The 20725-nt window shown below is 53.0% G+C and overlaps 1 protein-coding gene across 6 annotated transcripts in view; it reads right to left on the reverse strand.

The window, feature by feature from the left end:
* Positions 1-20725, reverse strand: part of RPS6KA2 (ribosomal protein S6 kinase A2) — a 334483-nt gene that overhangs the window by 18578 nt on the left and 295180 nt on the right. For all 6 annotated transcript variants that reach the window (XM_069599347.1, XM_069599348.1, XM_069599349.1 and 3 more), the window contains 3 exons: positions 20610-20712; positions 12795-12925; positions 11245-11370 (listed from right to left, as the gene is read on the reverse strand). In XM_069599347.1, coding sequence (XP_069455448.1) covers positions 11245-11370; positions 12795-12925; positions 20610-20712 — 360 coding nt within the window. The remainder of the gene's footprint in view (positions 1-11244; positions 11371-12794; positions 12926-20609; positions 20713-20725) is intronic.

A 20725-nucleotide genomic window follows, 5' to 3' on the forward strand; every position in this document is an offset into this window, starting at 1 on the left:
AGCTGCCTGCTGGCCATTCAGTTCCTGGGCTGTGACCCGTTTGGAACTTGAGAAGATTAAAATCATTAGTGGTGGTTTTTTAAAAAAGCTAATAGTATATTCTTTTTTTTTCTTTCAAATAAAATTTTAGGATTTTTATTATTCAGTCACGAAGTCATGTCCATCTCTGTGCGACCCCACGGACTGCAGTACGCCTGGCCTCCCTGTCCATCACCAACTTACAGTGTTTGCTCAAACTCATGTCTATTGAGATGGTGATGCCATCCAGCCCTCTCATCCTCTGTCGTCCCCCTCTCCTCCTGCCCTCAATCTTTCCCAGCATCAGGGTCTTTTCCAATGAGTCAGCTCTTCACATCAGGTGACTAAAGTATTGGAGTTTCAGCTTCAGCATCAGTCCTTCCAATGAATATTCAGGACTGATCTCCTTTAGGATGGACTGGTTGGATCTCCTAGCAGTCCAAGGGACTCTCAAGAGTCTTCTCCAATACCACAGTCCAAAAGCATCAGTTCTTCGGTGCTCAGCTTTCTTTATGGTCCAGCTCTCACATCCACACATGACCACTGGATAAACCATAGCTTTGACTAGACGGACAAATCACGATGGAACAGGATGCAGGATGAACAAGAAAGAAGAAACTTTTTTACCACACCGATGGCCTGGGGCAGGGGGAGGGGAGCTATGACGGGACCAGAGGTGGCTGCATGGACGCACGGACAGGGCCCCCCAGGCCTGAGGGTGCTGCCCTCCTCCCTCCTGGGGTGTTTCCCCAGGTGGAACCAACCGGAAGCCAGGGGGTGGGCAGGGCACCGTGGTGGGGTCCCCGGTGGGCCTGGAGTTGGGGAGTAGGCAATGCCTGGAAGGAGGTCCCTGGGGAGTGGAGGCAGGCTCAGGCTCCCGCAGCTGCCTGCTGGCTGCTGCCCCCCCGCCTCAGTCTGGGCAATGGGGGACCAGCATGCAGCGGCGAGTTCTGTTCAGACCCAGAGTCCTGAGCCCGACTGTCGTTGGCGAGGGCTGGCTGTGTTTATCCACAGATGTTTCCTGCGGTTGTTTGCAGAAAGCTCAGGAAGGACAAACAGAGGTGTGATGACTGGTCCCTGTGCCCGAGCGCAAAGCCCAGGTTTGTGGCGGACAGCTCTCGGGGTCGAGAACACTGCTGGGAAGCGTCCAGGAGGAACTTCTCCCTGGGGGTCAGTTTCTTGGGATGGTGACTGTGGGACTGGCTTCTCGTCCAAGCGAGCCCTGGTCAACTGAGTCCCTTATTTTGAGAACAATGTTGCTTTATAGTCTTCCTTATGCAACAAAAGTGAGGGGAAAATTCTCAGTAAATAGATCCACACGCAAGGCCTCCCTTCTCGCTGCGGATGCTCAGAGGGTGTGGATGGACCACAGGTGGGGAGGACCAGAGGCTCTGCCCTCTCCTGGTGCAGACGCCACCCAGCGGTCAGCGACCAGTGAGGCTGGCAAAACAGACTCTCCAGGAGCTGCTCTCTGAGCAGCTGGATGCTTCCACAGCCCACGAAGCGAGTCCAGCCCCAACAGAGGATGCAGAGGGCAGGATTCTCCTTAGCAGGTGAGGTGCACAGGCAGGTATCAGCACGTCCTATTCCTGCTGGCTGAAAGCGGGGACGAGACTGGTCCAGACGTCCCAGCATCCACACGCTTGTTCCTCTTCCTTTTGGTCTCTGCATTTCCCCATCTTCCTCGGCCTCACCTCTGTCCAGCACGGACTCCCCTCCCAGACACTGACTATCACAGGGCTTCGAGGTGCCCTGTGCACCACAAGACGGAGGGGAGAACGCCCAGGCCCGCCACACCCCCTCCCGGGGTGGGGTGTTTCCTCTGACTTGTCGAGAGGATTAATACCATATTTGAAACGAGACTAGCAGAGCGTGGAGTCCCTTGTAAAACTGAACAGATACCTTCTCTTGTTCAATTAACTTAAACAAATGACACAGAGAAAGGGCTCCAAGGTTTCCTGCCGGAAAAAATTAAATTTCCATGCCAATCAGTTTTCCTTCTAAAAATAAGCTCCATTCGTGTCAGCCATCTGTCTTAATTCCACTGCTTTTCTGGTTGACAAGTTACACACGCAGCATGAAAATGAGCCCAGAAACGCGCTGTAATTGTCAGCAGTCTGTTGTGAATACAAATGGGGTGGACAGTCAGTCCAGCTTCAGCCCCGAGTGTGTCAGCCACGCTTCACTAGAATTACAAATCGGGAGACGCTGACTCCAGCACAGCTTCAAGGATGGCGCTTTATTTTCACCTGACTCTATTGCTATTTTAAGAACACGAGAATCTGCTCCTGAAAGGACACCCAGCTGTGTTGCCCTTCGGGACAACGTGGCGATGGCTGCCGACGTCCCCCCGGACCCGCGTGAGCCTCGCAGACACACAGGGAGGAAACGGGCGAGCGGCGCCTTGGGTGAGGGGAGTCTGTGTCTGTGTGTCTGCAGAGGAATCAGGCCACCGGAGAGGCAGCCACAGAGGCTCCCCGCATTTTCGATTCCTCAGCGAGCTCCCCGTTTGGCTCTGGTTCTGCGGTCAGTGAAGCCCTCCCTGGCTGGACTGTGAGCTTTCCGAGAACAGGTTTGCTTTTGCCTGGAACCTAGCACCGTGTCTGCCTGGGAAAAAGAGTTAATACAAAATTGTAAGAAACGAATGACAAGGAGTGTTGGGTGGACCAGTCGTCCTGCCCACTCTGAGAATAAACAAGCCAAAGGAAGAGATGCGGTGATTCTGAATTTGAAGAAAAGCCCCCGATTGCTCTCTCTCTCTCTCTCTCTCTCCGCCTTTCGGTCACACCACGTGGCTTGTGGAATCTTAGCTCCTTGACAAGGGGTTGCACCCAGGCCCCAAGAGTGAAAGCAGACTCCCCACCACTGGGCCACCAGGAAACTTCTGGGACTTTTCTCTCACCATCCGTCCTTGCTACCACCGAGCATCATGAAGGGGTGTGGACAGGAAACGAGCTGGGAAGCACGCTGGGTTCCAGGAGCCCTGAAACAGGCACCGAGGCCGGGAGGCCGGGGACAGGCGGGGACCACCCCATGCTCAGAGAGACGGATGCCCAGCGCAGGGAGCGGGGTTCAGGCGGGGACCACCCCGTGCTCAGAGAGACTGAGTCCCAGCGTGGGGAGCGGGGTTCAGGCGGGGACCACCCCGTGCTCAGAGAGACTGAGGCCCAGCGCGGGGAGCGGAGTTCTGGGTTCAGGGAGGGGTGCTGCCCCCTCGGGAGTGGGCTAAGGATGGGGTGAGGAGGGGCCAGAGGGGCTCCGGGAACAGGGCAGTGCGGGCCTGCTGGCCACTGCAAGGATCTGGGTTCCACCTGAGTGAGAACAAGACCCAGATTCCTCCACAACCAGTCCCTCCCACCAGGAAGCTTCCACGAGCTCTGATCCTTCTCCATCAGAGGGCGGACAGAATGAAAACCACAATCACAGAAGACTAACCAAACTGATCACACGGACCACAGCCTTGTCTAAATCAGTGAAACTATGAGCCATGCCGTGGAGGGCCACGCAAGATGGACGGGTCATGGTAGAGAGTTCTGACAAAACGTGGTCTACTGGAGAAGGGAATGGCAAACCACATCAGCATTCTTGCCTTGAGAACCCCATGAACAATATGAAAAGGTAAAAAGACAGGACATTGAAAGATGAACTCCCCAGCTCGGTAGGTGCCCAATATGCTATTGGAGAAGAATGGAGAAATAACTCCAGAAAGAATGAAGGGATGGAGCCAGAGAAAAACAACACCCAGCTGTGGATGTGACTGGTGATAGAAGCAAGGTCCGATGCTGTAAAGAGCAATATTGCATAGGAACCTGGAATGTTAGGTCCATGAATCAAGGCAAATTGGAAGTGGTCAAACAGGAGATGGCAAGAGTAAACATCAACATTTTGGGAATCAGTGCACTAAGATGGACTGGAATGGGTGAATTTAACTCAGATGACCATTATATCTACCACTGTGGGCAAGAATCCCTTAGAAGAAATGGAGTAGCCATCATGGTCAACAAAAGAGTCCGAAATACAGTACTTGGGGGCAATCTAGAAAATGACAGAATGATCTCTGTTCGTCTCCAAGGCAAACCATTCAGTATCATGGTTATCAAGTTTATGCCCCAACCAGTAATGCCAAAGAAGCTGAAGCTGAACGGTTCTATGAAGACCTACAAGACCTTCTAGAACTAACACCAAAAAAGACGTCCTTTTCATCACAGGGGACTGGAATGCAAAAGCAGGAAGTCAAGAAATACATGGGGTAACAGGCAAGTTTGACTTTGGAGGACAAAGGCTAATAGAGTTTTGCCAACAGAATGCACTGGTCATAGCAAACACCCTCTTCCAACAACACAAGAGAAGACTCTACACATGGACATCACCAGATGGTCAACACCGAAATCAGATTGATTATATTCTTTGCAGCCAAAGATGGAGAAGCTCTATACAGTCAGCAAAAACAAGACTGGGAGCCAACTGTGGCTCAGATCATGAACTCCTTATTGCCAAATTCAGACTTAAATTGAAGAAAGTAGGGAAAATCACCAGACCATTTAGGTAAGACCTAAATCAAATTTCTTATGATTATACAGTGGAAATGACAAATAGATTCAAGGGATTAGATCTGATAGACAGAGTGCCTGAAGAACTATGGATGGAGGTTCTTGATATTGTATAAGAGGTGTTCATGAAAACCATCCCTAAGAGAAAGAAATGTGAAAAAGCAAAATGGCTGTCTGGGGAGGCCTTACAAATAGCTGGGAAAAGATGAGAAGCAAAAAGCAAAGGAGAAAAGGAAAGATATACTCATCTGAATGCAGAGTTCCAAAGAATAGCAAGGAGACATAAGAATGCCTTCCTCAGTGATCAATGCAAAGAAATCGAGAAAAACAATAGAATGGGAAAGACTAGAGATCTCTTCAAGAAAATTAGAGATACCAAGGGAACATTTCATGCAAAGATGGGCACCATAAAGGACAGAAATGGTCTGGACCTAACAGAAGCAGAAGATAGTAAGAAGAGGGGGCAGGAATACAGAGAACTATAAAAAAAGATCTTCAGGACCCAGATCATCACGATGGTGTGATCACTCACCTAGAGCCAGACATCCTGGAATGTAAAACCAAGTAGGCCTTAGAAAGCATCACTACGAACAAAGCTAGTGGAGGTGATGGAATTCCAGTTGAGCTATTTCAAATCCTAAAAGATGATGCTGTGAAAGTGCTGCACTCAATATGCCAGCAAATATGGAAAACTCAGCAGTGGCCGCAGGACTGGAAAAGGTCAGTTTTCATTCCAATCCCAAAGAAAGGCAATGCCAAAGAATGCTCAAACTACCGCACAATTGCACTTATCTCACACACTGCTAAAGTAATGCTCAAAATTCTCCATCCCAGGCTTCAACAGTATGTGAACTGAGAACTTCCAGATGTTCAAGCTGGATATAGAAAAGGCAGAGGAACCAGAGATCAAACTGCCAACATCTGTTGGATCATCGAAAAAGCAAGAGAGTTCCAGAAAAACATCTGTTTCTGCTTTATTGACTATGCCAGAGCCTTTGACTATGTGGATCATGACTAACTGGAAAATTCTTCAAGAGATCGGAATATAAGACCACCTGACCTGCCTCTTGAGAAATCTTTATGCAGGACAAGAAGCAACAGTTAGAACCAGACATGGAACAACAGACTGGTTCCAAATTGGGAAAACAGTACATCAAGGCTGTATATTGTCACCCTGCTTATTTAACTTATATGCAGAGTACATGATGAGAAACGCTGGGCTGGAGGAAGCAGAAGGTGGAATCAAGATTGCTGGGAGAAATATCAATAACCTCAGATATGCAGATGACACCACCCTTATGGCAGAAAGTGAAGAGGAACTAAAAAGCCTCTTGATGAAAGTGAAAGAGGAGAGTGAAAAAAGCTGGCTTAAAGCTCAACATTCAGAAAACGAAGATCATGGCATCTGGTCCCATCACTTCATGGCAAATATGTGGGGAAACAAGGGAAACGGTGGCTGACTTTATTTTCTTGGGCTCCAAAATCACTGCAGATGGTGACTGCAGCCATGAAATTAAAAGACGCTTACTCCTTGGAAGAAAAGTTATGACCAACCTAGATAGCATATTCAAAAGCAGAGATATTACTTTGCCAACAAAGGTCCGTCTAGTGAACGCTATGGTTTTTCCAGTGGTCATGTGTGGATATGAGAGTTGGACTGTGAACAAAGCAGAGTGCCAAAGAATTGATGCTTTTGAAGTGTGGTATTGGAGAAGACTCTTGAGAGTCCCTTGGACTGCAAGGAGATCCAACCAGTCCATTCTGAAGGAGACCAGTCCTGGGTGTTCATTGGAAGGACTGATGTTGAAGATGAAACTCCAATGCTTTGGCCACCTGATGCGAAGAGCTGACTCACTGGAAAAGACCCTGATGCTGGGAGGCATTGAGGGCAGGAGGAGAAGGGGACAACAGAGGATGAGATGGTTGGATGGCATCACTGACTCAATGGACATGAGTTTGAGCAAGCTCCTGGAGCTGGTGATAGACAGGGAGGCCTGGTGTGCTGCAGTCCATGGGGTTGCAAAGATTCAGACATGACTGAGTGACTAAATCGAACTGAACTGAGTGAGGAAACCACTGCGGGGGGTGGGTGGGGGGGTGGGACGGGGGTGGCGGGGCCGGTGTAAACACGGGCATAGACTGGAATACGCACCCAGTCACGTCAGGCCACGAAGACCTAAAGCTGCGATGAAAGCAAAGCTGCAGCAGTCTGCACAGTGAGCGCCTCTCATGAAGTAGGAACACGAATTATCTTTCCTTCCAAACGCACCTCTCCCCTGTGAATCCCCCTGACTCAGAGTTACCTTCTGCAGGTCATCACTGATTCCATTTCAATCTTCCTTTAAATGAAAGGTGCGTTAACGCTTTGGCATCTGCGTAGTTTGTGTGTTGTGTTATTTCCAAGTCTTGCACAATCTCCTCTCCTCCCACTAGCCTCTGGGGCTGGCCGTGGACACAAAGGCGGGCCTGAGTCTCACATCAGCCGCCTGCGAGAGCAGCTCCGAGGTCTCAGGAAGCAGGGCCCATCTGTCCACTGCGACGTGCCTGAGAGAACGCTGCGGTTCTTCCCCTTCAGCACCCTAGCCTGAGGCAGGTCCACGGGGGGTGGGGGGGGACACTCCACCCGATGAACCTGAGATGGGGGGTCAGCGTCGTGCCCTCCCAGGTCAGACTCTCCTGGCAGGGGACCCCGGGCACCTGGTGGGGTTTGCCTCAGCGGGGGGCAGGGGCCAAGACCAGGGACCAGATTCTTCTTGTTCAGTAGCCAGGTCGTGTCCGGCTCTTTTCGACCCCACGGGCCGCAGCACGCCAGCCTCCCCTGTCCTCCGCTGCCTCCCAGAGTCACTGAGTCGCTATTCCATGTGGTCTCACTAATTCAGGACCTGAGTGTAAAAATGCAGCTGAGAACAAGTGCAAATCCAGCAGTTTTGTGTCCCAGGAGTATACCTGGGTAGGTTGGTTTCAGTATATTGGTATAAAGACCTAGAACTGAAATTGCAGTTTAACTTAAATTGCAGTTGATGTGATGACAGTATTCACGATCCAAAAGTAGGTGTTTATAAGGCTGACACAAACAAAGCAAAACACAGCGATATTTCCAAGAACGTGAGAGCTGCTGTACGTTGTACTCTGAGCTTGGAGGCTGATGCTTCAGGACTGGCCCCGAGGCCCCTCAGAAGGGCTGCACCCGGACCCCGGCTCTGGGCAGAGAGGGGGTGTCCTGCCCTGCACAAAGCGTGTTCCTGGTCCACGGCCATCCAGCTTCCAGGACAGCAAGCAGAGGCTCCGCGAGAAGGAAACCGCCCTCATCTCCAGACTCCAGCTGCCGGATTTGTCTGCCTGAACTCCTTCATCTTCATGCCTTAGGCTGGGGTTCCCAACCTCGGCACGCCTGACCTTGTGGGGTTGAGTCTCCGGGGCACCGGGGGGCTGTCCTGTGTGGGATTCGGGGAAACACCCTGACCTCTGGGCACCACACGCCAGGAGCGACTCCTGCCCCGCGCGTGTTCCCCGGGGGGCAGAATCACCCCGGTGTGATGGCCTCGGGCAAAGCCCGGGTATTCCGCCCACAGCCCTTCTGTCCGGGGGACCGCGGTCTTCCCCTGCGGCTCTGCAAGCAGAGCGGACGTTCCCGCCTCCTCCCTGTAGCCGCACAGAGGACACGACGGGATGGTCTCCGAATGAAACCGACCCCGTTCTCTGCCCAAGAGTCTGCAGCGCGGGGTCTGCACACCGCGGTGGCCTGGAGAGGTGTCGCCCGAGTTCAACAGGGCGAGTGCGGAGCTGGGACCCACTCGCAGCCGAGTCGCTGAACCGCGTCACGTCTGAGAACACGCCGAGAGGGCAGCTTCTCGGCTCCTCCGCCAGCGAGGGCGGTGCGGCTGCCCGTCGGGTCAGCAGAGCGCGGAAGAGCCAACACGCGCTTCCGCGGTGTTTCTACCTGGAAACGCCGGCGGGAACAGAACGGGGAGCCGCAGCGGGGCGGGCAGCTTTGGGAGCAGATGGGCTCGTCCTAAATGCTCTCTGTCGTGGGACTCCCTCCGGCTTTCGTCTCGGAAGGAAATCCAAGCGGGGCGTCTGCCCCCCGATGGAGGAGCCGAGGCTCAGTGAGCGGGTAACCGAGGCAGCCGCGGTCCCGGGCGTGCGTCTCACTGGAGGCGCTCCTCCTTCCTCGCCTAACCCAAGGAAGCTCCAGACGAGGAATCACGACCCACCAGGGGCTCGGAGACCATGGGGGCGGTCCCTGCGACGCCCACCTGCCCAGTCTGTCCAGGGAACCCCGAGGATTCGACTTCAAGGAACTTCAGCTTCAGCTCGGACTCCTAGGTCAGCTGCAGTCACAGTTCCTGGCTTCAGTGCCCAAGAAGCTGGGGCTAGAATCCCCGGAAATGCCAATCGTGGGGTCCCATCTTTGGGGACGGAGTTAGAAGCCAGTTGCTGACAAAGCTGAATTCAGATGGTGTCTTTTGGTGAAAGCTGGATACAGGGACACTGGGGGAAAGACACCGTTGCCTTTGTCAGCGGGGGCTTATTTTCAGAAACCTCCCGTGTCAGGCTGCACTCTGGAAGGGCACCAGTGTCGGGCACCCGCTGAACAATAAACGCATTTCTCTGCGCTCAGTGGAAGCCTCGATTGTCTCTAGGACTGGTGCTGGCCACCCGACACAGTGTCTAAAGAAATCCTGTGAGGAGTGAGCCCAGCAGAAAGAATTTAAGAAGCCCCTGCATGCTTACGGAGCATGTGAAATATATTAAGTAAAACTGACGTCCTCGTCGAGGCAGGACTTGGTTCTCCTCTCCCCCATTGGCTTGTCTGGACATAGGAACAGCATCATCCGAGATCCCGTTAAACCCTCCCGAGGACGAGGAAAAAAGAAACTCCTCTTTGAGCTAAATCCCGAAACACATCAGACCGACATGCGGGGTGGCCCCATTGCAGCCGCAACCCCACCCACCCAGGGATTTAAAATCGTGCGATATTCCCTTCCGTCAACCACTCCTTGATGCGGTCAAGACACTGGGCAGGCTGACAACCCCAGACCTGCGAAATGCACAGACTGAGTCTTCCTCCAATGTAAACGCTCTGTGTTATTTGAGGAATTCAAGTTATATTTGTCACAAAGCCATAAATTGCCAGCCCCACTTAAACCAAGGACCTGCGATGCTTGGGGCTGGCGTCTCCGACAGGGCTGAGCGTGTCCTCGGGGTGCAAGGCAGTGGGCAAACATCCTGCTGGACACAAGGATTATCTGTTCCCAGGTGTGGCCAGGGAGCTGGGGATGGGGCGGAATGAGGCCACGGCATCGCAGCCACCACTTCGAACAATCTTCTTGGGGCTCAGGAGATCACAGGGGCTGGAACGACTCCTCTTATTCCACTGCCTGCTGCACAGGCTCCATCTGTCCCCAGAGGCTCCTTGAAGAGCAGGGGAACATCACGTGCACCATCCTGGGATAAGCCAGGGTGCCCTGATCACCACGACACCATTGGCTGGACCTGGGTCCTTGAGCACCTCCCGGCCAGCTGAGTGGGCAAGTGGGCAAGTGGTAGACAGACCAGCTCTCACCCTTGTGGAGGGAGAGCGCAAGAGTCACACTTTTTGCAAAAATTAGATTATGACTTTAGCAGAAAGTTTTAGCTTTCATCCACGTTTCTGTTACTGTTGTTCAGTCGCCTGGTCATGTCCCACTCCTTGTGACCCCACGGACTGCAGCACGCCAGGCTTCCCATCCTTCACTACTTCTTGGAGCTTGCTCAAACTCACATCCATTGAGTCAGTGATGCCATCCAACCATCTCATCTTCTGTCATCCCCTTCTCCTCCCACCTTCAATCTTTCTCAGCATCAGGGTCTTTTCAGATGAGTCAGTTCTTCAAATCAGGTAGCCAAAATATTGGAGCTTTAACTTCAGCATCAGTGCTTCCAATGAATATTCAGGACTGATTTCCTTTAGGATGGACTGGTTGGATCTCCCTAAAGTCCAAGGGACTCTCAAGAGTCTTTTCCAACACTACAGTCAGAAAGCATCAATTCTTTGGTGCTCAGCTTTCTTTATGGTCCAACTCTCACATCCACACATGACCCCTGAAAAAACCATAGCTTTGACTATCCATATTTTACCAACCAGAAAATGCAAGAAACTGATATTTTGGATTTCCAGATCAAATATTGAATTTAGCAACAATTACAGAAGCAAAAGGCAGGATGGAGAGAGTGCCAAACTGGGTGGTAGACAGTCGTCACTGTTTACTGGGCCTGATGTTGAGGGTAAAACTGCCAGCTCTCTGCTGAAGCTTTTGCAAATGTTACAAAATATCTGCTTCTGTTTATCTCTTTGATTTAAGTTTGGTGACTGTAACTTCCTTCCTCATCTCTCCCCACTTCCTTCCTTCCTTCCCCAGATGCACTGCCTATGTCCCAACTCTACATTTTCCAAAATACCGAGCACCCAAGCTTTTGTCCCAGTGTATATCAGGTGGAAAGTTACTAAAGGCACTCAGCACCCACCTACACATTGACTGGAGAAGAACACACTCACGATCTGCGAAACAGCTTTTTAAGAAGTGACCTGATATCAAGGCAAACGGAACTGCCCGCATCAGAGCCTGGGGGAAGATGCGTGAGAGGGTGTTTGCGAAGCCGGCCGTGCCCGCGTGCCCGGGCGCCCTGCTCTTACCTTCACGGCGTACTCGGCGTCCGTGGCTTTGTGCACACAACGCTTGCACACAGAGAAGGAACCCACCCCGATGTCCTCCTTGATCTCGTAGCCGTCGGTGAAGTGGACATTGTTCCCGTGTAGCTGCTGCAGAGACAGCGGCAGAGAGCGGGGTCAGGGGGCCCCAGCCTGCGCACGTGGGGACACCGCGGCTAGGAGGGCTCAGCGGCTCAGACCACGGTCGCAGGGCTCGCTGCCGGTGGTTCCAGATCTCAACCCCAGCGTCCCCATCGTTCGGGTCAGGACCCTGGGTTGGCCGCCCCATCTGCTTCCCCTAAACACCCCAGGGAGGGAGGATCCGGAGGCGGGAGGTCAGAGGCCCTGAGACTCAGGCGGTGGCTGTGGTGCTTGTGTCCAGAGCGGGGTCTGGATGCCAGCGTCTGATGGAAATCCCACCCCTGATGCCCCTCCCCATCCCCACCTGCCGCCTCAGGGTGTAGACAAAGTCACCCATTACGGTGACACGGCTGCAGCACGGTCCGCGTTACACAAGCTGTGTTTCCCCAAAGGGCCTTGCAGAGAGAAACGTGGCCTTCCAGGACCGTCCACGGAACCCAGACTCGGCTCTTAAAGGAAAAGTAGTCCTGATGCCTCGTGAGAGTCTCTACAGTGCTCACCTTTACACAGTGCAAACCTCCTTAGGAAAATGGCACTTTCACCGACCCCCTGAAACTACACTTCATGATGGCAATTGGGACATCCACCATGGTGGACACTCACGGCCCTGGGAAGCTGGGGGAGCGAACCAAGGGGCTCTACAGGATCCCCTGCATGATGGGGGACCGCCTGGACGTGGGGGACCGCCTGGACATGGGGGAAAGCCTGGAAGATGGGGGACCGCCTGGACGTGGGGGACCACCTGGACGTGGGGGACCGCCTGGACATGGGGGACCATCTGGATGCGGGGGACCGCCTGGATGATGGGGGACCACCTGGATGTGGGGGACCGCCTGGATGCGGGGGACCACCTGGATGTGGGGGACCACCTGGATATGGGGGACCGCCTGGATGATGGGGGACCACCTGGATGTGGGGGACCGCCTGGATGCGGGGGACCACCTGGACGTGGGGGACCACCTGGATATGGGGGACCACCTGGAATAAGGGGACCGCCTGGATGCAGGGGACCGCCTGGACTGGGGGGGGCCGCCTGGACGCGGGGGACTGTCTGCACATGGGGGACTGCCTGGACGTGGGGGACCGCCTGGATGCGGGGGACCACCTGGACGTGGGGGACCGCCCAGACGTGGGGGACCGTCCGCACATGGGGGACCGCCTGGACGTGGGGGACCGCTTGGACATGGGGGACCGCCTGGAAGATGAGGGACCACCTGGACACGGGGGAACACCTGGAATAAGGGGACCGCCTGGATGTGAGGGACCACCTGGACGTGGGGGACCGTCTGCACATGGGGGACCGCCTGGACGTGGGGGACCGTCCGCACATGGGGGACCGCCTGGACGTGGGGGAACACCTGCAGGTGGGGACCGCCTGGACAATGGCAGGTTACCTGCACGATGGGGTGAACCGCGGCTTTGTGCAGGTCTTGCTGCGAGGGCTCCTGGACCAGGCTGGAGGCCACAAAACTGAATCCTCTAAACAGATGGTGGGCGTTGGCACTGGGGGGGACGCCGGGTGAGTCTGCAGGTAACAACCAGAGAATCAGCCTTCCCGGGGAGCTGAGCTACGACAAGGTGCAGAAACCCTGTGGGTGTGTGTGCATGTGTGTGAGCTGTGTGTGCACCTGTGTGTGCGTGTGCGAGTGTGCGTAGGTGTGAGGTGTGTGTGCACCTGTGTGTGTGAGTGTGCATAGGTGTGAGGTGTGTGTGCACAGGTGTGTGTGTGTGTGTGTGTGTTAGATGAGGAGGTAAAACAGAGATCAGAGAGGCTGAGCCATAAGAAACCACATTTTATTTTGTGGCTCAGCTGGTAAAGAATCTGCCTGCAATGCAGGAGTTCAGTCGCTCAGTCATGTCCGACTCTTTGCGACCCCATGAATCGCAGCACGCCAGGCCTTCCTGTCCATCACCAACTCCCGGAGTTCACTCAGACTCGCATCCATCAAGTCCGTGATGCCATCCAGCCATCTCATCCTCCGTCGTCCGCTTCTCCTCCTGCCCCCAATCCCTCCCAGCATCACAGTCTTTTCCAATGAGTCAACTCTTCTCATGAGGTGGCCAGAGTACTGGAGTTTCAGCTTCAGCATCAGTCCTTCCAAAGAAATCCCAGGGCTGATCTCCTCCAGAATGGACTGGTTGGATCTCCTTGCAGTCCAAGGGACTCTCAAGAGTCTTCTCCAACACCACAGTTCAAACGCATCAATTCTTCGGCGCTCAGCCTTCTTCACAGTCCAACTCTCACATCCATACATGACCACAGGAAAAACCATAGCCTTGACTAGACGGACCTTAATTGGCAAAGTATTGTCTCTGCTTTTGAATATACTATCTAGGTTGGTCATAACTTTTCTTCCAAGGAGTAAGCGTCTTTTAATTTCATGGCTGCAATCACCATCTGCAGCGATTTTGGAGCCCCCCCAAATAAAGTCTGACACTGTTTCCACTGTTTCCCCATCTATTTCCCATGAAGTGATGGAACCGGATGCCATGATCTTCGTTTTCTGAATGTTGAGCTTTAAGCCAACTTTTTCGCTCTCCTCTTTCACTTTCATCAAGAGGCTTTTTAGTTCCTCTTCACTTTCTGCCATAAGGGGGTGTCATCTGCATATCTGAGGTTATTGATATTTCTCCCGGTAATCTTGATTCCAGCTTGTGTTTCTTCCAGTCCAGCATTTCTCATGATGTACTCTGCATATAAGTTAAATAAGCAGGGTGACAACATACAGCCTTGACGTACTCCTTTTCCTATTTGGAACCAGTCTGTTGTTCCATGTCGAGTTCTAACTGTTGCTTCCTGACCTGCATACAGATTTCTCAAGAGGTGGTCTGGTATTCCCATCTCTGTCAGAATTTTCCACAGTTTATTGTGATCCACACAGTCAAAGGCTTTGGCATAGTCAAGCAGAAATAGATGTTTTTCTGGAACTCTCTTGCTTTTTCCATGATCCATCAGATGTTGGCAATTTGATCTCTGGTTCCTCTGCCTTTTCTAAAACCAGCTTGAACATCAGGGAGTTCACGGTTCACGTATTGCTGAAGCCTGGCTTGGAGAATTTTGAGCATTACTTTACTAGCATGTGAGATGAGTGCAATTGTGCGGTAGTTTGAGCATTCTTTGGCATTGCCTTTCTTAGGGATTGGAATGAAAACTGACCTTTCCCACAAGCTTCGGGTTCAATTCCTGGGTTGGGAAGATCCCATGGAGAAGGGAACAGCCACCCACTCCAGTATTCTGGCCTGGAGAATTCCATGTACTATACAGTCCATGGGGTCACAAAAAGTCGGACATGACTGAGTGATTTTCACTTTCACTACAGCAAAAATACTCAGAACAAAAACTTCAGGATGATCATTGATAATAACGTATTCGATATTCATTCTGAGCCACAGCCCTTGGCCCTGCCCACTCCAGACGGAGCCCAGAGCCACCCGCAACCTCGGGGTGAGCTGTCACTGCGGACAAGGCCTGGAAGGCCACACTCTGAGTGTCTCAGTTCAGTGGAACCGGGCACAGGGATGCAGGCCCAGCAAGGTGACTCTTCTGTCCCCTGAGGGTCCCCAGGGGCCTGCCTGCAGCACGCAGGGCGCTCTGCTCGCGGACCTTCAGGGAGCCCTTCAGCACTGACCCCGCTAAGCTCTGTGCACGTGCTCGAAGGCTAGACTGCTGCTGAGATGGGTCCCGTTCCAAGCTCACCATTAAGGAAAACAAAAGGATAAAAGACTGGCAGAGAGAAAAGATCTGCATCGTACTGAACAGACAAAACTCTCTATTATGCAAAAAGCTCCCAGAGACCAGTGAGAAAAGGGGGAGAGGCCCAGGAGAAAAATGGGGGAGGGCACAGAGGGCTCCTACCTGAGGAGGCGCTCGGTCCCTCTAATGGGCACGGTGACCAGGGCAACGCGCTGCCTGGCTAATCGGCAAAAGCTAACCAGGCCCGTGCGGGTTTGGTCAGGGCTGGCACTGCAGTGGTGGGTGGGAGCCCAAGTCGGCAGAATCCTTGCAAGGCTGACGTGGAGTGTCTACCTAAGCACAAATCCACCTGCCTTCTGAAGAGCAGCAGCGACACTCCTACCCCACCGAATTACTTTAAGGTGATTAGAAATAAATGTGGGAAACGTTGCTCTTAGCAACATTTGTAACAGCAAAAAAACATTCTGGCGACAACCTGGATATCTATCATCAAGGAAACCACGCTGCGTCCGTGCTGCAGAAGTGTTGCTGTCACCAACAAAGCTGTATCCATGTCATCAGGACGCTTGGTCTGGTGCAGGGAACACCAGTAAGACGAGGAGGCCCAGAATGAGACACGGCTGTGTCAACTGACACAACAGCTGGTCAAGTGGAAAAAGAGAAAATACGCTGCGGAACGCACCCACCGGGAGAAAAATTCAAACATATGTATCTTAATGCATTCTAAAGCACAGTACAGTAAAGCCATAAGCAATATAAACAAATATAAAGTCCTGTCGTGCCCTGGGGGCTTCCCAGGTGGTCCTGGTGGTGAAGAACCCCCCTGCCAGCGCAGCAGACTTTAGAAACCTGGGTTTGATCCCTGGGTCGGGAAGATCCCCTGGAGAAGGGGATGGCAACCCACTGCAGTATTCTTGCCTGGAGAATCCCGTGGACAGAGGAGCCTGGGGGGCTACAGTCCAGGGTGTCGCACAGAGTCGGACACGACTTGAGCACACCTTTTGACTTGGTTTGAATACTTCATTTTGACGTGGAAACAATATATAAACTAAGGCTTTCCTGGTGGAGCAGGGGGGCAGGTGGGGGTCAGCTGCTGCAGGAGTGTGCATTGTCCTCCTGAGCATTTTATTTTGGGGGAAAGGCAATTGGGGTGCTCCTTCCATACCCGGGAGCCTAGCCATGAGCTGTGACCGGGCAGCCCACACGGCTCTTCCAGGGAGAACTCGTAGGGTGACAGGGGCTTCGCGGGCTTGGCCCACCCCCTTTCAGCACCTCCGACCATGAGAAGGCGGGTCTCAGCCCCCGACGTCTACCTGGCAAAGGGCTCCAGAGTCACCGAGTGCCTGAGATCAAAGCTGACTGCACTTGGAAGCAAGGTGCCAACGTGCTGGACTGGAGAAGCTTAATTAGAAAGCACAAGACTCGGCTGTGTAGTTTCTAGAATTTGGAAATTATGCACCGAGATGGCAGAGGCAGCAAGCGCCTTCCAAAGAGGTTTTGTTCCCAGGCCGGTTTTGACTGTTTTTTCCCTGCAGAGAACTCTGGCTTTGAGGTTTGCCTGCTCTTAAAAATCCCCCAGGTGACGTGTCCTGGGCTAGGTCTGCAGCAAGCACAGGGACACAGCGTCGGTTCAGCCACCATCAAGCCCAGAGGTGCAGGTTTGGATGGAAGAACTCAAGCCCACGCCAGGATCTAGGGTGAGCCACGTACAGGCTGAGGGCCGAACGGATAAGGGCTCAGTTACAGCAACTGGCAGTCTGCGTGGGCAGGATGTAGCTTCCTGCGAATTTGAACTGATACACTTTCCTGGGTGAATGAAGAAAGTCTGTGGATCAAGTAAGCAAGGACTTCAACCGTCAAAGAGGTGTGAAGCCCAGGGCCATGCCTTCTAACACTCGGGGTGCGTCTCCCTGCTCTGACCCAGCAGAGACCAGCTGAGGTTCACACGGACCTCACGGGAGGTTATCACAGCCAACACTGGTCCGTGCAGCTGGACATGACCACACAGTAGTGGCAGCCGTGACTTTTAACAGGCTTTACAATCAGCTAGGGGACACCGACTTCTAGCTCAGTACTAGAAGAAGGGCAAAAGTGTGAGTTGGATGAAGGGAAATTTAAAGCTGAGTACTGTCAACCTTCGTTGATCCTAGGAGTGATCCCCGACTTGTTGCAATGTTCGTTGTGCTTTTAAATCTTAGGCTGGCGTCTCCCGCGGGTCAGCAGACTCTGAAGGGCAGCTGGTGTGTCGTCAGGGAAAGTCCACCAGCTTTAGCATCAGCTTAAGCTAAAAATGAAAGACTTGAAGACCGCGACAAAAAATTCCAACGGTGCGTCCAAGTCTGACACAGGGCCTGGACTGCCCGCCGCTCCAGGGTTACACCGCATCTGCTACCCTTTCAGTCATGAACTCGAATCACATGCTCAGAACAGTCTGGTCTCTTTTGAGTAGAGAGAGTTATTTTTCTATGTCTTGGCATTTCAATTACTACCTCCTCAAAGGCAAACTGTGTCATGCAGTAAGTACAATTGATTGGAAAAATCCAAACAGAAAGGGGTAAAAAAAGCTATTTCTGGACAGCATTAAAATGCACTGTGTCTAATTATGTTTTCCTTTAGCTAATAATAAAATAAACTTGAATTCTCTGCACAAAAGATATATGATGCGCTTAAGAAAAAAGCCTGCTAACAATACGGGCCAATTAGGTTGGGGTTTAAATTCTTCATGGATGATACAAAAAGTGTGCACAGGTGAATAATTCAGAGCTGACTGCGTTGGCATTTTCTTGCCAGGCAACACAAATCCGGTCTTTATTTCAGGATTTTAAACACAGTTCCCAATGATGGAAACCCTTGGTGACACTGTGCAGCTTTCCTTAAGGACCTGGAGGGGGTGAGGGTGCTCATCACAGGCAGCGTTCTCTGCTGGAGTTAACCCTTTCTGGGTTCCATGGCGTTTGGGTAAGCCACGGAGAGGGCAGACAGTGACCTGCTCAGGTGGGCACAGCCAGGATGGAATCCCTCTTCCTGCTCCGTCTTTCCAACCTCTGGGGCTAACGAGTCCCCTGTCTGTGAACTGGGTCCGTGCTGCCAAGTCAAGGACTGGCCGCCCCTCACCTCCAACACACAAGGGCTTCCCGAGGCCGCTGAGAGCTGTGTGAGCGCCCCGCCACCTTTCCTAGAGGACCCCTGGGTCTCCAGCTGCTCCTGAGCAGCCGCGTGAATCTCACAGCAGCGACTGGTAACCCCGACCGTGGCCGCAGGCCTCACTCGGGCTCTGGCCCTGAGGACGGTCTTGGTTTTATCTGGGGGCTGCAGGAAGACCCGGAAGAGACCAGTGAGTGTCTGTGCCTCGACTCCCTAACCAATAGCGCCCAGCATCCACTTCCTTTCAGGTCCTGGAGCCTCCACTGTGGGGATCTGCAGGCACCTTCCAGGCCCCAAGGACACCCCCTTCCCACCTCTGCGTTTGCACACAGCTCACATCCCGAAAGGGCCCCTCTGTGGTGTGGAAAGCCAAGTGGATTCTTTGTTGTAATGTTACCCACTTGATATATCATATTTGACTATTTATTTCACGATTGTCTTTTTTAATCATAGACAGTTTCAGATTCAGTAACAGTGAGACAGGAGCAGGACATGGCCACCCACTCCAGTATTTCTGCCGGGGAAATCCCACAGACAGACGGAGCCTGGCGGGCCACAGTCCACGGGGTCGCAAAAGAGTCAGACACGACCAAACAACAACAGAGAGCAAAGCGCGGGAAGCCCCATGCGCACAGCACGCAGCCCCAGCAGCTACCAACGGGCTGAACGTGTCCCATCCAATCTCCAGAATAAGGCGCACTCGGTCGCTCAGTCGTGTCCGACTCTTTGCGACCCGGCAGACTGTGGCCAGCCAGGCTTTCTGGAGTGGCTGCCATTTCCTCCTCCAGGGGATCTTCCTGACCCAGGGTTCAAACCCTTGTCTCCTGCATTGCAGACAGATTCTTTACCACTGAGCCACCTGAAGAGTGGGCACAATCTCCAGAAGGGGCTTGTCATGGTGTTTTTGGACCAAACCACCATGCCTTTACCATGATGAACTGGACTGTGTCCCACAGAATTCCCATGCTGAAGGCCAGAGTGACTGTACTGGGAGGAGGGGTCTTGAGGGTGTAAGCGAGGTCGTAAGGGTGGGGCTCTGATCAACAGACTGCTGTCTTTATTAGGAGGAGGACCCCAGGGGCCTCTCTCTCTCTCTTCTCAGATACAGAGTGAGTCCACGTGAAGCCAGAGGGAAGGTGGCCGTTTGCAACCCAGGATAGGGCTCTCATGGGAAACCAAGATAAATTTCTGTAGTTGAAGCTGCCCAGTCTGCGGTATTTTGTTAAGGCCACCTGGGCAGACAAAGACAATCACCATATTTTTACAAAGTTAATGCATGCTCAGTCACTCAGTCCCATCCAACTCTTGACTCTTTGAGACCCCATGGACTGTAGCCCACCAGGCTCCTCTGTCCATGGGATTTCCCAGGCAGAATATTGGAGAGGCTTGCCACTAATATCACAGAATGACAACTTTTAAAGGGAGCTGAGAGTTGGACTGTGAAGAAAGCTGAGCGTCGAACACTTGATGCTTTTGAACTGTGGGGTTGGAGAAGACTCTTGAGAGTCCCTTGGACTGCAAGGAGGTCCAACCAGTCCATTCTGAAGGAAATTAGTCCTGGGTGTTCATTGGAAGGACTGATGCTGAAGCTGAAACTCCAATACTTTGGCCACCTCAGGCGAAGAACTGACCCCTTGGAAAAGCCCCTGATGCTGGGAAAGATTGGGGGCAGGAGGAGAAGGGGACGACAGAGGATGAGATGGCTGGATGGCATCACCGACTCAATGGACATGAGTTTGAGTAGACTCTGGGAGTTGGTGATGGACAGGGAGGCCTGGCATGCTGCGATTCATGGGGTTGCAGAGTCAGACACCTCTGAGCGACTGAACTGAACTGAACTGACCAGTTCTGATAGAATTTGGTAGACCTTAGGAGTAATTCAAGATGCATCGTGGAAGCTAAACTCACGAGTCCATCTGCTGTGCTCAGCTATAGGAGCTGACGCAACTTTTCAAACAGCTGTTAGGTTTTTTTGCACGAATAAGATCAACAGTTCATGCATTTACAGACTTAGCTGACAGCCTCCCTCTTCCCATAAAACCGCTGATCAAATGAGACTTTCATTGCCTCGAGCTTCTTTTCTCGAACTTTGCAGGGTGAGTCCCTGGAATCGGCAACTCAGGCCCAGAGGGAGCAGGAGGAGCAGGAGCGCCAGGGAGATCCACAGGCAGGCGCCCCCGGGGAGGCTGGGAGGCGGCTCCATCACGGACGAGCAGAGAAACGAGAACAAACAGTCCTGAGGGGGACTTCCCCTGGAGGCGCCCTTGAATGTGGGACTCTCTGACTCCGGGGTGCCTGGCCATACCTGGCCGGGCTAGAGGACCCCCCGTGGGAAAGTAGCCCAGGCCACCCCACCCCTGCCCGCACACACCTGTGGGTGTCCTCGCCGTGAACTCAGGGTCGAAGTGGAAGGTGTCCTCCGGCCTGCCCACCGCTGGCTTGAAGGGTGGCTTGATCTCCTTCCTGTACAGCTTCTGCAGGGAGGGC

This window comes from Ovis canadensis, chromosome 8, assembly GCF_042477335.2.
Source record: "Ovis canadensis isolate MfBH-ARS-UI-01 breed Bighorn chromosome 8, ARS-UI_OviCan_v2, whole genome shotgun sequence".
Lineage (NCBI taxonomy): Eukaryota > Metazoa > Chordata > Mammalia > Artiodactyla > Bovidae > Ovis > Ovis canadensis.